At 31.8% G+C, this 15,402-nt stretch overlaps 1 protein-coding gene across 1 annotated transcript; it reads right to left on the reverse strand.

The window, feature by feature from the left end:
* Positions 1-695: 695 nt before the first annotated feature.
* On the reverse strand, positions 696-8,929 carry LOC117792183. The gene is made up of 9 exons (XM_034632208.1): positions 8,865-8,929; positions 8,661-8,787; positions 5,035-5,178; positions 4,802-4,974; positions 4,120-4,326; positions 3,672-4,053; positions 3,205-3,415; positions 2,222-2,659; positions 696-1,267 (listed from the first exon to the last, which is right to left on the reverse strand). The coding sequence occupies exons 1-9, from the start codon at positions 8,898-8,900 to the stop codon at positions 799-801; spliced, it is 2,187 nt and encodes a 728-aa protein (XP_034488099.1). The 5' UTR covers positions 8,901-8,929; the 3' UTR covers positions 696-798.
* Positions 8,930-15,402: the final 6,473 nt, after the last annotated feature.

Consider the following 15,402-nt stretch of genomic DNA (forward strand, 5'->3'; position numbering starts at 1 on the left):
TGCAAACAAAAACAAAATGATTTTTTCCAATAAACCTTTTTTTTGTGTATGCAATTGCGCTCATTAAATAGAACTATATATATATATATATATATATAAAACATATATACAAATTGAAAGAGAATTTTATATTTTAATAAAAATCTAATGCAGCATATGGCAAAAAGAACAAAGAGAGTAAGAGAAAGATGAAAGCAGAGAGAAAATGCAATTTAAACAAATGATGTCAAGTTCTTAAATAATATATTAAATAAATAATAAATAAACAAACCCAACTCAAACTACAATGATGTATAGTTTTTAAAAGAGACTTATTTGTTAAAAAATAAACAAAAATAATAGTAATGTATACACAAATATATACTACAAACAATTTATATACAATTAACTATAGCTACTTAAATGGAGATTGAATAAATTGTATTTGACGTCCGAACTTCTATAATTGAAGCAAATGAGTAAATGAGCGATTAAGATCAATTTTCAGTTTTCCAATTGCCATTTTCCAACTCTCCATTTAGAGTCAGCTCCAGTCAGTCTCTCAAATGTTTAATTTTTTTCAGACTTAATAATAGTTATTAAAATAGAAACATTCGTAAATTGACAAAAACAAAAAGAAAATACTGAAAAATGAAAAATACAACAAGTTTCAATTAAAATGATAAAGACAACAAAAAAGTTTATATGCATTAATTGTATTCATTAATTGTATTTGTGAATTGTTTCCAAAAGTAAGTTGTACACACTTTACAGTAAATTTGAGCACGTTTTTTGACATTTTGAACATTTCAACATTTACTAATAGTTGCGTTTGATCTGCCCGGTGGCGTAGAGCACATCTAGAATATTGAGAAACTCACGATAGTTAATCTCCAGACAGAGTCCACGCTTCACACCAAAACATTTGGCAACTGCATCCAATTCACGTCTACTTAACATATTGTGCATTTCTCGCAGTGTAATGGCACGTAGAAATTGATTTTGACTAACGGAACCACAATTTTGCCGATCAAAGTCCTTAAATATCTGGCTAAGATTGGAGATCTCGTCGGGCTTACGAGCCAGCTTCATTAGAGCCTGCGAGCAGAGTGTGCGCTCATCAAAGTTGAGGAAACAATCCACACAGTCCAGATTGGGCAGATGCAACAATGGCACCGCTGTAACCACATTGTCACCCATATTCGTATTGAATTGTATAAAGATCTCGTCCAGGGCCTTGCAAAAGTCACGATAACGCACGCAGGCAGCGCGATTTGGCGAACGAAAGCTGAAAATGTGACGGAAAAATCATTAAAGTAAAGCTACAAAATCTAGAGAATCTATCTAAAATAATGATATTGAAAATCGTTCAGTTTTAATTAGCTTTTAAAAAATATTTAAAATAGAATTTCAGTATCACTGTAAATAGTACAGCTAATAAATTTTATTTGCAATACAAAAGAAAATCTGGTAAACATAATTTTCATTAACATTAAAGCACTGCTAATGAATTAATTTACATATAACTATGATAACAAAATTAATGGTAGTGCAAAAATTGACGTTTGGCATTCTTAATGCCCATGAAATGAAGTTTACTTCATGAAATAAAATTTCATTAGCATTACCATTGCCATTTTCATTGAAAATGTTTCTATTGGCATTTCTTATGTTTATGAAATTAAACGTTCATTAAAAATAAACAAATTTTCCATCGATTTCATTAATTATAGCTAAAAGTCATTTCATTAGCACTACTTTTTTTAATTCTATTAAAATGTTAATTTTGTAAGCATTACATTTTAATGAAATGGTTTTCATTAGTACTATTTTCAATGTTAATGAAATGTCAGGGCTTTAGCAGTCATATTTTCAATGCTCGTGAAGTCAGATTTCTTTATCATTAACTTTTTTTAATGATAATGAAAAGTAATATTTCATTAATTGTAGCTAAATGTAATTTCATTAGCACTAATTTTTTTAACTTTTTTAATGATAATGAAAAGTAATATTTCATTAATTATAGCTAAAAGTCATTTCATTAACACTACTTTTTTTAATTCTAATAAATTGTTAATTTTGTTAGCATTAAATTTTAATGAAAGGGTTTTCATTAGTACTATTTTCAATGTTAAAGAAATGTCAGGTCATTAGCAGTCATATTTTCAATGCTCGTGAAGTCAGACTTCATTATCATTAATTTTTTTTTAATGATAATGAAAAGTAATATTGATAAACCTACATATTAGCCAATGTACTGGCGTCCTCCTCGCTGAGTATTATCATAGCATTGTCCAGAGCACGCTTAAAGTCGCTCTCGAGTATCTCGCCCTCACGATGGCGATCGTAGTCGGCGAGGAAATCGTTGCAGGAGACACCCTTGGTAACAGCCTGTCGCTTGGCGCTGGTGAGGATGCGTGTGATGGTCTCCTCGCTGTCCATCTCTTTCTCGACCTTTTCGCGCGCGAATTGAGGGCATTCCTGCAGGGCTTGCTTCCCAGACATGGTGGGCATAGCGTACTCTGCCGGATCCACATCATCCAGGAACTTGGTGTAGTAGAATCCAAGCTCATTGCCATAACGATGCAGCACCGCATCCAGCTCTGGATTCGACAGCAGTATGCCATTAATGCGAAAGATTTGATTGGCCTGGTGACAATTGACATGGCCACTGTGCAGTCTGGAAAGTAGGAGAATTATTAGATTGGAATTATTTTATGATTTACCGAAAGTTCATTTATTTAAAAAAATTTGAAAACATCAGATTTCTTTCAATATATTTATTTTATTAAAAAAATATGGTAACTATTCAGTTTTTTTTTTGAAAATATTTTGAATTTAATTTAAAAATTATTAAGTTCATTTTTGAGTTTTTTTAGAATTTTAATTGCTGTAACTTTGTCAGAACTAAACGAATTTATACGCAGAATGCCTTAATAATCATGGTGAGATCTGTTGATTATTTGACAAATTTAGTCAACAAATTTTTACTAAATTTTAGAAAATTTTAAAAAAGTTTTGAATGCTTAGTATTGGAGAATTCGCAAATATGTAAAAAATTCTTCGAATTTATTTGCAAAATGTCTTTTTCTTAATGAAATTTTTTTTGATGCGTAGAAGTTTTTTGATAATGGTAAGATCCTTAGATTTTTTTGGAATAAAAATGGATTTGTCGCAATAAATTAAGATAAAAAAAATTGAAATTTATTTTTCATTGCGACTTACTTGTCGTAGTTGCGGAAAAAGGGATGCAGATAAAGGCGTCGATTGCGAATGCGTAGTCGTATCTTGGACATCGCATCCTCGCAGAGATCCCTAATATCCTGTGGAGCTGCATGCCAGTCGAGTGTGCCCGGTCGAGGCAGCTCCTTGATGTGGACAAGCGGCGACTCAACCACACACTGTGGCATCTTGTCCAGATTCTTGATTGTAAACACTGAACGAAAAATGTGTACCAATCTTATATTTAAATTTAGCGGAAAATATATTTTTAATATAAAATATATAGATTTGGGTTTTTTGTTGAGATTTTATATTAAATTTAAATTTTTCATTATAATATAAAAGTATATTTTTTAAGTTCTCCTGTTTTTGGATGCTTCATTATAATATTATGTATTTGTAAAACTTTTTTTTTAAGGATCCCTGATATCATAACTAGTCAAGCATCAATTGCTATATTTTCGACTTACCCGTATCGATTTCATCCACAAAGTTTTTCCAACGTATGCGATTGGTGTCCAGTGGATCCAAATAGCGATCCGTTAATAGACCAAACTCCCGCTGGGAGATATACTTGCCCACGCCCATGTTGGATAAACCACGCTCAAACTGATTCTTGGTAATACTGCCCACCTGCAACGGATCGAACTTCTCCAGAAATTCACAAGTGCGCACACGATTCTTATAGATATATTGCTGGATGCAATGAACAACTTCGCATTGTCCACGATTCAGATTCGGATGATTGCAGGCATCTGGAAAGATTGGCTGTATCATTTGACAGCCATTAACAGGTGGCAATTGTGATAGTTCCAAATCAACGAGACGACCCGGAAAGTCGGAAATAATGTCCTACAAAAATAAGAAAAAATTAAAGTTTTCAAAAAATTATTCGTACATATTTTTGTTTTCACTTACTCCAGAGTTGTCCAAAAGATTGTGGGATTTTAGATAATCCATGATGTTGTCAATGTGCTTGAGAAAGGCCACATAGTTGACCAGATAGCCATCTTTCATATAACGCTTGAGGAGCAGCAGAAAATCCGATTCGGACAAGGGAATCTTTATAAAGTGCAGGACGCGGGAGAAATGCGAAACTGTGACCACGCCCACATTTTGAGCGACCTGGAGAGGAAGTTATATTAATATCAATAATATTTCGATATAAATATGAAATTTTTTGATTTTTTGACAATAAATAGTGGCTTTAAAGACATTTAAAAATAGCAAGATATTAATATCATCGTTAGAAAAAAATCGATATTGATATTTTCGGTAGAAAAATATCGATATTTATATCTTCTTTAGAAAAATGTAGATATTAATATGTTCATTACAAAATATTTCGATATAAAGATTTTTTTTGATATTTTGACTAAAAATAGTGGCTTAAAAAACAGTTAAGAATAGCAAGATATTATTGTTATTAATATCATCGCTGGAAAAATATCGGTATTGATATTTTCGTTAGAAAAATATCGATATTTTTATCTTCGTTAGAAAAATTTAGATATTGATTTTTTTCGTTACAAAAATGTCGATATTGATATTTTATAACATATTTATAGGAATGCTTAAAGTTCTCCCCCCTTAAACTGACCAGCTCATAATCCTGAAAGTAAGGCATCAAGGGTAAATGATTCTCTCTGGCAATTTTCAGCAAGATCAAGCAAAGCTTGCGACGTTCCTCCGGCTGTGGAATTACATTCAAATGCCAGGGATCATTCCATTCCAGTCCACTAGCCAGCTCCTTCTCAGAACTCTTTTGCAGATCTAGGCACAGACTCTCTTACCGTGTGTACTCGTTAAAGTTCAACCATTGAGTTTACTCACTTTCACCGCAAACCACCTTACAGAATTGTCGATAGGCGATGCGTCCATCTCGTATCTGGAAATAATCGGTGACGTCCCTCAGCTCGAACTCGGACAGGCCGCTCACCTTGCGGTATTTGCCCAGCACCGAAGTGAATATTGCCTCTGGCGGGAGTCACAAAAGTTATAGTAAGTAAATGCTATAATCGAGAGTGATAGACTATGAAATACTACACAGAAACATTTTTTTTTAATTGAAAAATTTATTTTATGTCCATTTTTTTCGTACTTTCCGCTTTGCCCTCTGAATCTTGGTTCCGAATGCCAAGGGTTCCCCTGAGGGTTCTGAGATCTTTTTTATTTCTGTAAAAAATCATATCAAATTGTACAAAAATTTTTCACACTAACTTCAAACTGTCATAACTCTGTCAAAACTCAACCGATTTTCTTGCGGAAGGTCATTTAAATCATGATTTGGCCTCAAAATTGATTCTGCATTTAAATTTTGATCACTAAAAATTTTTGATTTTTTTCGACTACAAGCTGTCTATTATCCGAAATTTGCATACCAACCCCTTAACATTTTATCAAAAACTTTGATATCTCATAACTTTGTCAAAACTCAACCGATTTTCATGCGGAATACCATTTTGATCATGATTTGACCTCAGAATTTATTCTGCATTTCAATTTTGATCATTCAAAAAATTTGGTTTTTTTCGACTACAAGCTGTCTATTATCTGAAATTTGCATACCAACCCCTTAACATTGTATCAAAAACTTTGATATCTCATAACTTTGTCAAAACTCAACCGATTTCCATGCGGAATACCATTTTGATCATGATTTGGCCTCCAAAATGATTCTGCATTTAAATTTTGATCACTAAAAAAATTTGGTTTTTTTCGACTATAAGCTGTCCATTATCTGTAATTTGCATACCAACCCCATATATTTTTTTTTTTAACTTTGATATCTCATAACTTTGTCAAAACTCAACCGATTTCCATGCGGAATACCATTTTGATCATGATTTGGCCTCCAAAATGATTCTGCATTTAAATTTTGATCACTAAAAAAAATTGATTTTTTTCGACTATAAGCTGTCCATTATCTGTAATTTGCATACCAACCCCATATATTTTTTTTTTTAACTTTGATATCTCATAACTTTGTCAAAACTCAACCGATTTCCATGCGGAATGTCATTTTAATCATGATTTGGCCTCCAAAATGATTCTGCATTTAAATTTTGATCACTAAAAAAATTTGATTTTTTTCGACTATAAGCTGTCCATTATCTGTAATTTGCATACCAACCCCATATATTTTTTTTTTAAACTTTGATATCTCATAACTTTGTCAAAACTCAACCGATTTCCATGCGGAATACCATTTTGATCATGATTTGACCTCAGAATTTATTCTGCATTTCAATTTTGATCATTCAAAAAATTTGGTTTTTTTCGACTACAAGCTGTCTATTATCTGAAATTTGCATACCAATCCCTTAACATTTTATCAAAAACTTTGATATCTCATAACTTTGTCAAAACTCAACCGATTTTCATGCGGAATACCATTTTGATCATGATTTGACCTCAGAATTTATTCTGCATTTCAATTTTGATCATTCAAAAAATTTGGTTTTTTTCGACTACAAGCTGTCTATTATCTGAAATTTGCATACCAACCCCTTAACATTTTATCAAAAACTTTGATATCTCATAACTTTGTCAAAACTCAACCGATTTCCATGCGGAATACCATTTTGATCATGATTTGGCCTCCAAAATGATTCTGCATTTAAATTTTGATCACTAAAAAAATTTGGTTTTTTTCGACTATAAGCTGTCCATTATCTGTAATTTGCATACCAACCCCATATATTTTTTTTTTTAACTTTGATATCTCATAACTTTGTCAAAACTCAACCGATTTCCATGCGGAATGTCATTTTAATCATGATTTGGCCTCCAAAATGATTCTGCATTTAAATTTTGATCACTAAAAAAATTTGATTTTTTTCGACTATAAGCTGTCCATTATCTGTAATTTGCATACCAACCCCATATATTTTTTTTTTTAACTTTGATATCTCATAACTTTGTCAAAACTCAACCGATTTCCATGCGGAATACCATTTTGATCATGATTTGACCTCAGAATTTATTCTGCATTTCAATTTTGATCATTCAAAAAATTTGGTTTTTTTCGACTACAAGCTGTCTATTATCTGAAATTTGCATACCAATCCCTTAACATTTTATCAAAAACTTTGATATCTCATAACTTTGTCAAAACTCAACCGATTTCCATGCGGAATATCATTTTGATCATGATTTGGCCTCCAAAATTGATTCTGCATTTAAATTTTGATCACTAAAAAGATTTTTTATTTTTTTCGACTATAAGCTGTCCATTATCCGAAATTTGCATACCAACCCCTTAACATTTTATCAAAAACTTTGATATCTCATAACTTTGTCAAAACTCAACCGATTTTTATGCGGAATGTCATTTTAATCACGATTTGGCCTCAAAATGGATTCTGCATTTAAATTTTGATCATATAGAAAATTTCAAATTTTTCGACTACACGCTGTCTATTATCCGAAATTTGCATACCAACCCCTTAACATTTTATCAAAAACTTTGATATCTCATAACTTTGTCAAAACTCAACCGATTTTTATGCGGAATGTCATTTTAATCACGATTTGGCTTCTAAATTAATTCTGCATTAAAACTTTGATCATTCAGAAAATTTGCTATTTTTCGACTACAAGCTGTCTATTATCCGAAATTTGCATACCAACCCCTTAACATTTTATCAAAAACTTTGATATCTCATAACTTTGTCAAAACTCAACCGATTTCCATGCGGAATGTCATTTTAATCATGATTTGGCCTCGAAATTGATTCTGCTTTTAAATTTTGATCATTCAAAAAATTTGATTTTTTTCGACCACAAGCTGTATACTATCCGTTATTTGCATACCAACCCCTTAACATTTTATCAAAAACTTTGATATCGCATAACTTTGTCAAAACTCAACCGATTTCCATGCGGAATGCCATTTTATTCATGATTTGGCCTCAAAATTGATTCTGCATTTAAATTTTGATCATATAGAAAATTTGATTTTTTTCGACTACAAGCTGTCTATTATCTGAAATTTGCATACCAACCCCTTAACTTTTTATCAAAAACTTTGATAACTCATAACTTTGTCAAAACTCAACCGATTTCCATGCGGAATATCATTTTGATCATAATTTGACCTCTAAATTGAAGCTGCTTCTTCATTTTAATAATCTTAAACATTTAATTTTTTGGATATCACTGTCCACTTTCCCCTAACGATTTCTCAAAACTGAAAACTCGACCGATTTTCAAGAGGAATAGCTTTTTGCTCATAATTGTCCTTTTAATTAATTTTAACTGAATTTATTATTATAATTATTTATTATTAGTGTCGGTTTTAAGACCAGACTTTGTCCCTTTAAAATGATATAATACTTAATATAACATATAATATAATATACATACGTATGCACAAAGTTATACCACTCTCTGCTGCTTATTTTGAATACGTGCAGCTCATAAAAAGTGTCAACAAGCATGGAAAGATTGTAGCTTACCCGAAACGAAGCCGGTGCAGTCTGGATCATGGATTTTTATATCCGCGCAGATGTCAAAGTTATGGCGAAAGATGGCGCCTTGAATTTTACGACAGGCACGCCAAATTTGATTGAGCTCCATCTCCTCCTGTTGGGATGAGGGGGGAGTTGTAAAGGGGAAGGTGTATTAGTTGGTCGTCTTTAAATGATGGAAACAGCTGTTACCCGCTCATCGCCTTCCTTTATTTTGGTATTGTGCATTCTGCAATTCAATTTATTAACTCTTTATATTTTTGTATTATTTTTTTGAGTATAAAATTTATGTCAAACTTGAAAATAAAAGTAACTGCAATGTCTGTGTATGTGTGTGATATAAGAGAAACACAACAACAAACTCAAAGCATTCTCTTCACTTAAACGGGTTAACTTACAAAATTGACATTGTGTGCCCTGCATTCTGTTTGTTTGCCTTTGTTTCATCTTAAAAGTAAGTACACAAGCGTCCGAGACTAATCACATCCTTCTCAGCGTCAGGAGTCCTGGCCACTGTTGAATCACTCCTTTTGTATACCCGGCCGGAGTTGTATATTAGAGTATATTGCAGCAGGCAGAAAAAGATGTGGTAGAATTGGAGACTAAAAGAGCTTTAGGAACCAAAATTAGTACACAGTCTTTTATGAACCTCACGTACACTGCTAAAAAAATTTTGTTTTTGTAAAGTTCTTATTTTAAGAATAAATGTTCTTAAATTTAATATCATAAAATAAAATAAATAAAAATTATTTTTTATATTTATAATTTTTTTTATTTTTAAATTTCGATTTATTTACATTTTTATTGTGTTTTTTTTCAGTGTAGATCAAGTTTATTTGAAATTTGTTACTATATGTCCCTAAAATTTGACTTAAACCATGTACCATCTACATTTTAACAGCTTAAAGCTCTAAAGCTTAATGCGCTAAAAGAATTAAAAAAAAATGTTTTTTTCCGGCCCAAAAATGAAGTAAATCTCTATTACAGGGACTGATTTTACGATAAAAAGCTTTTTTTTAAAGTAACAGTTCCTATTATCATTATTTATCAACCCACGTAATTTCATGAAGATCAGATAATTATAATAGTACTTATGACTGTTTTAAGTTGAATTTTTAAAGTTATTTGTGTACCATTGGAGTTTAAGATTTATAATCAATAACACAAAAATGTTGGTTAAGTTTAAGTTTGGCGTTTCGAACCATAGAGCGAACCGAATCTCGAACCGGTTTATAAACCCCCTATGTTGGAACCTTTGTCCAATTAAAAAAAAAGTATATATATTTTTATTAATTTAATTTTTTCTTTTGAAACCCATTAAATTTGTTATTTAAAAACATTCGAATTTTTATAATTATCTGATTTTATTTGGAGATTTAAATATGACTTATTTCAACCGAAATTTCAATTACTTAAGTAAATAATGAGCCAGAATATACAAATGAAGAAAAAAATTAAAAATAAAACTCTATTTTTTTTTCAGAATACCGCATGCAAAATAAAATTTTTTAACTGAAATTTTCTCAACTTTTCCATACATTTTCATTTGACTAGGGTTTATTTGAGTTCTTAACTCATATTAACAATTCCTGCAAATACTTTATATGTATTTGAATTAAATATCGGGTATCTTATAGTTGATTACTTGCTTCTATCGTTCCCACTTGTTTCCATTGCAATAACGAGCTCATTCATCGTCCAGTTTGTCGCAAATGCCAGCAGCACTTTTATTCAATTTTCTATAAATGACGCAGGAAAACGTAAAGCAAGTAAAGGAAAATGAAGCGAGTTCAATGGGGATAAAAATAGAAAAAAAAACATATCCTGGCATCATCAAATCCAATTTCAGTTTATTGAAAAATCACTGGGCAACTGAGTAAAGTCGTTGTAGTAGCTAAAGCCAATCCCAGCGATCAGATTCAACTGATTGCCTGGTCACCTGCGCGGTTAAACATTGCTTACTCTGGAAATATAGAGTGTATTCCACAAGGAACAACGTGAACTTTATGAATGTATCTTGTAGATACACTGCAATTGTTGCTAATTCAACTTCATAAGCTTCACTTTAAAATCGATATGCCCAAAACCAATAAAAGCATATCTAAATTTATGAAACTCTTTGTCCTGACTCACTGACTGACTGCAATCATTATCGCTGGAGCTAAAAGTGGAAAAAGTATTGGCCTTAGCTGCCATTTTTATTTGCTTTGGCTCTAAACGCTATTGGTCTGGCTCAAAAGGCTGCGGCAAGGCTAATTTTAAATTATAGTTTTGAGTTCTTCAATTCCTACAAAAAAAAAAAAAAATTGGTATAAAATTGTAGGAAAAGCCGCCTGCGCTTATCGTGCACAAACATATGGCGTTTTGTCAGTGCGACTTTGCAGCATGTTTTTCCCTGCACACACACACACACACAGATACACACATACGCATACGTAGACAAAATGCTGGCATATATTCATGAACCTGCTGTACATCTGCATAATAGATGGCAGCAGGCAGCGTCAGGTGACGCCACTTGGCGTACATTGCCTTTTATTTTAGTGCCTGGTTGTCTGCCACTAGACCGCTTTTTGGGCGGCAAGTTTCACACTAACACTCACACACACACACATACACATGTATTTATAGATCAAGTAAGAACGCTACAGTCGCTCTGCTCGACTGTGAGCTGCCCAGTACGTAATCGTTTGACTCAATCAACATAAATAAAAATTTAATAAATAAAACTAAATAAATTTAAAAATAAAATTAGAAAGACAGCCTTTTTTATTTATATTTATATGACAGAAACTATTTTAATAAAAAAATTTTAGTAATCTAAAAACTGTTTATGAAAATTCATTTGATTTTAAAATATAAAATTTCTTCCACGAATTTTTTTTTCGCTCGATTTATTTCTAAACTAAGTAACTAAGTAAGTGAATTTAAAAATAAAATTAGAGAGACAGCCTTTTTTTTATTTATATTTATATGTCAGAAACTATTGTAAGAAAACAATTTAAGTAATCTAAAAACTGTTTATGAAAATTGATTTGATTTTAAAATTTAAATCGATTTATTTCTGAACAGATTTGTTGTACTAAAATTAATAGACTTGGAATGCAGAATGCATTTAGAAGTCAAACCATAATCACAATGACTTTCCGCTTGAAAATCCGTTGATTTTTAATCAAGTTATGACAGTTTGAAGTTGGTCAAACCTTTACCTAGTAACTTAACAAGTCATAATTTTTGTCCAATTTGACATGAATTTTGACAGAAAAATGAAAGGTCCCAAAATTAAATTTTAAGTGTTGTTTGATACTAATTAATATATAATAAGTTGATTACAAGTGAAAACTTAAGGTTTAAAATTTTCAATTTTCAAAATTCCAAAGAGGGGACCCTATGCTTTTAAATCAAAACAAGATCTAGAGGGGAAAATATTTTTTTTTTTAAATAAATTAAATTTGAATGCAGAATGAATAAATAAACCGAAACATGATTGAAATGATGTTCCGTTTGAAAATCGGTTGTGTTTTAATCAAGTTATGACAGTTTAAAGTTGGTCAAACCTTTGACCTAGCAACTTTTCAAGTCAAAATTTTTGTCCGATTTGACATGATTTTTTACATAAAAATGAAAGGTCTCAGAATCAAGTTTTAAGTGTTGTTTTATACCAAAAACGATAAAGATAATAAAAGTTGATTTAAAGTGAAAACTTAAGATTTAAAAATTTAAATTTTTAACTTTTCAAAGGGGGGACCCTTAGCACTTAAACTCGAAAGCCACTTATGTGTACTGAAATTGTCGCAAGCTTATAAGCCTCTGCAGCCTTTGGATACTAGGCTAAATATGGAGAAGAAAAAGACAAACAATGGCAATGGGAGCTCAGTTATCGCCCGCCATCTTTATTGCATGCAAATGTGCGAAAGGCGGTGCAAAAGGAGTCGCCTATAAACTCTCCCCCCTCCCCCCTCGCCACACCCCACCTAACTCCCCCCGTCTGCCATTTAGCTTTGTTGAAATGGCTGACGTATAAGCAATACGTATACGTAATACGTATACGTAATGCACCTTTTGCCTTTGCCTTTGCCGTATAAAAGCAACCGCATGCATATTTATCTTTTAGTCAGAGCCAGAACTACAGTTAGACCTGGTTTCTGCAGGTGTGTGCGTGTGTGTGTGTGTGTGTGTGTGTGTGTGTTGAAGAAATACGATATCTTAAGTGTTAAACAGGCGCTTTGCCAAACAAACTCGCGCCGGCAAAGCTACAAACGAGGCATTGCCAACTTATCTACGCCTTCCCTGCCACGCCCCCCTCGTTGCAGTTGCAATCGTGTTGGAATGGGAATTCAGGAAATATGTATGTACACAACATATTTGGTGGCAAGCAATGGGGAAAAAAATGAAAAAAATAAAAGTAATATAAAAGGAAAAACTACACCGCAGAAAAAAAAAGATAAAAAAAAAATGCTGCTTACTTCTGCTGCGGCGCATTTTATGCACACTTGAGCACACACACACGCACACACACACACACGCACACTCACAGATGCAAACAGGTGTGAGGTGTACTTTCCCTCTTTCTCTTTCCCTCTCTTTTACTCGGCTGCGCATTCTTGTTGTGCATAGATTCGGGTGCTGCTTATAATTCTACGCCGGAGTTGTAAATATTTATTCAAGTATTTATTTATATAGTATACTCAGTCGTTCATGGTGTAGATTACCAAAATATCGAAGCTGTAGGGTATATTAGTTGTACTTATTAATTTATTTTCTGAACTATTAAAAAATTTAATTTTATTATTATAGCATTCTACACTGATAAAAAAAATTTTCTAGAATCAAGATTTTGGTCTCAGAACTAAGATTTTTGGTCTAAAAAAATGCGTCGAGAACATAAGATTCTTAAAGTAAGAGAACACATCTTGGTTTTAAGAACATTTTGCTTATTTTAAGAATAAATGTTCTTAAAATTAAAATCAAAAAATTAAATAGACGAAAATAGTTTTTTCTATTTATCATTTTTTTTTTTTTAATTTTAATTTATTTATATTTTATTCTGGTTTAGTAATTTTATAAATGTTATTTTAATTGGTTACGAGTGGGACTCGAACCGCCGCTAACTGCTTCACAACTGATATTTGTTTGATACGAAATAGTACCTATTTATACTTTCCTAACAATTTAAAATTTTTATTCTTATATAAAGATTTTACGATTTTTTGAATTAATTTTCTTAGTTTTAGTAATTTGGTCTTAAAATAATCTTATTTTAAGATGAATGTTTCAGAAGTTGGTCTTTTTTTTTCAGTGTATGTTATTTTAAATTATAAAAACTAGGTTTATATTTTATTGAAATTTGTTCAATTTCTACAATAAATATGAAGCAGTTCTAGGGAAGATAAGAATGAGCTTATTAATATGTGGAGGCTACATTGAATTCTACCTAAACTTCTCCCGATATTGTTCAGAAAGTATTAATATATATAAGTATTAATATGTATATATACTGAATACGCCCTTGAGTCCGCATTATTATTAGAATTTATTTTAATAGAGGTATTTTTGAAGAGTGTTCCAAAAATTTTGCCGGCAGCTTAAGCATGTCACAAAACAACCTTTGCTGACCCCGGAACTAGACATGCTGATAATACAGATACTCAATTTTAAAAATAATATAGTATTTCATTTTCAATGGTATATTATGACTCTCAAGTGACTTCCACTTTAGTTCGTTATTGAAATTAAAGCAATGCGGTTCATATCTGTAGTCGGATTAATTCTTCCACTTGTGATCCTTGTGGTTGCTAAATCTCCTCCTCCAACCTGGAATCTATTACACGACTTGAGCCGACTTGCAAAGCAGACTGATCTCCTGATCAAACAGGATTACGCAAAGGCGACTTTGACATCTATCAAATTGGTTGTGGACACAAAGGTGGCAAATCAATCAGTAATTGATGATTGTCAATTTTTTATCGATCAATGGCCGTCTAGAAATGAAAGTTGGGTACAGGAGGCTGACCAGTTTGGAAGATTTCATGATCAATTCATTGATTTCAAACATGGTATTGGGTCTTCTGACTTTCCAAGTCGAATGAATCAATATACGAACGGTGGCTTTTCGGACATCGCCCACAAAGTAAATAAGCTCGTAGATGATCGACTTGCTAAGTTTGAGACCAGAGCTACCGAAATTATACGTGTGGCCCAGGAAGCTGGATTAAATTACAATTGCATTGATGAAAAATTTTCTCGCTTTGTTCGGGAAAATTATAAGTTTGAACGCTTTACAGATCTGCTGATTCATCTGAAGCGTATGGTTAATTAAAATCGACTTAATTTTAGCGCAAAAACAATAAATAACATTGTGGACTGGAAGCTGTTTAATTGAATTGTATATTTTTTAAATTAAATGAAAAATTACTTTTCGTCTACTTTGTGAAATGGAAATAAAATGTTTTTATATATATAAATAAATGAAATTAACTATCAAAAATATTTCTCATTCAATTTTAGTCAATTTAAATGTATTTGTATAATTGTGGGTCATAAAACAATGTTTATATTTATTACAGGTTCATACAGATAACGTACTTAAATAAGAAATGTGAGATTGAAATACTATTTTCTATCCGTCACTTTCTTATCTGCAGTGAAAACATTATCAGCGAACCAACCGAAAATCTCCCAAAAATTCATCAAAAAGCGGGAACTAGGAATTAATTGTAGAACTATAGTT

Source organism: Drosophila innubila (assembly GCF_004354385.1).
Source record: "Drosophila innubila isolate TH190305 chromosome 3R unlocalized genomic scaffold, UK_Dinn_1.0 2_E_3R, whole genome shotgun sequence".
Lineage (NCBI taxonomy): Eukaryota > Metazoa > Arthropoda > Insecta > Diptera > Drosophilidae > Drosophila > Drosophila innubila.

What these genes read in the sequence shown, in the direction of transcription:
- LOC117792183 (XM_034632208.1), bottom strand. Translation starts at nt 8,900, where the DNA reads ATGCACAATACCAAAATAAAGGAAGGCGATGAGCGG. An exon ending in CTGCACCGGCTTCGTTTCGG is followed by an intron (nt 5,179 to 8,660) that starts GTAAGCTACAAT and finishes GACTCCCGCCAG; the next exon opens with AGGCAATATTCACTTCGGTG. An exon ending in TGTGGATGAAATCGATACGG is followed by an intron (nt 3,416 to 3,671) that starts GTAAGTCGAAAA and finishes TTTTTCGTTCAG; the next exon opens with TGTTTACAATCAAGAATCTG.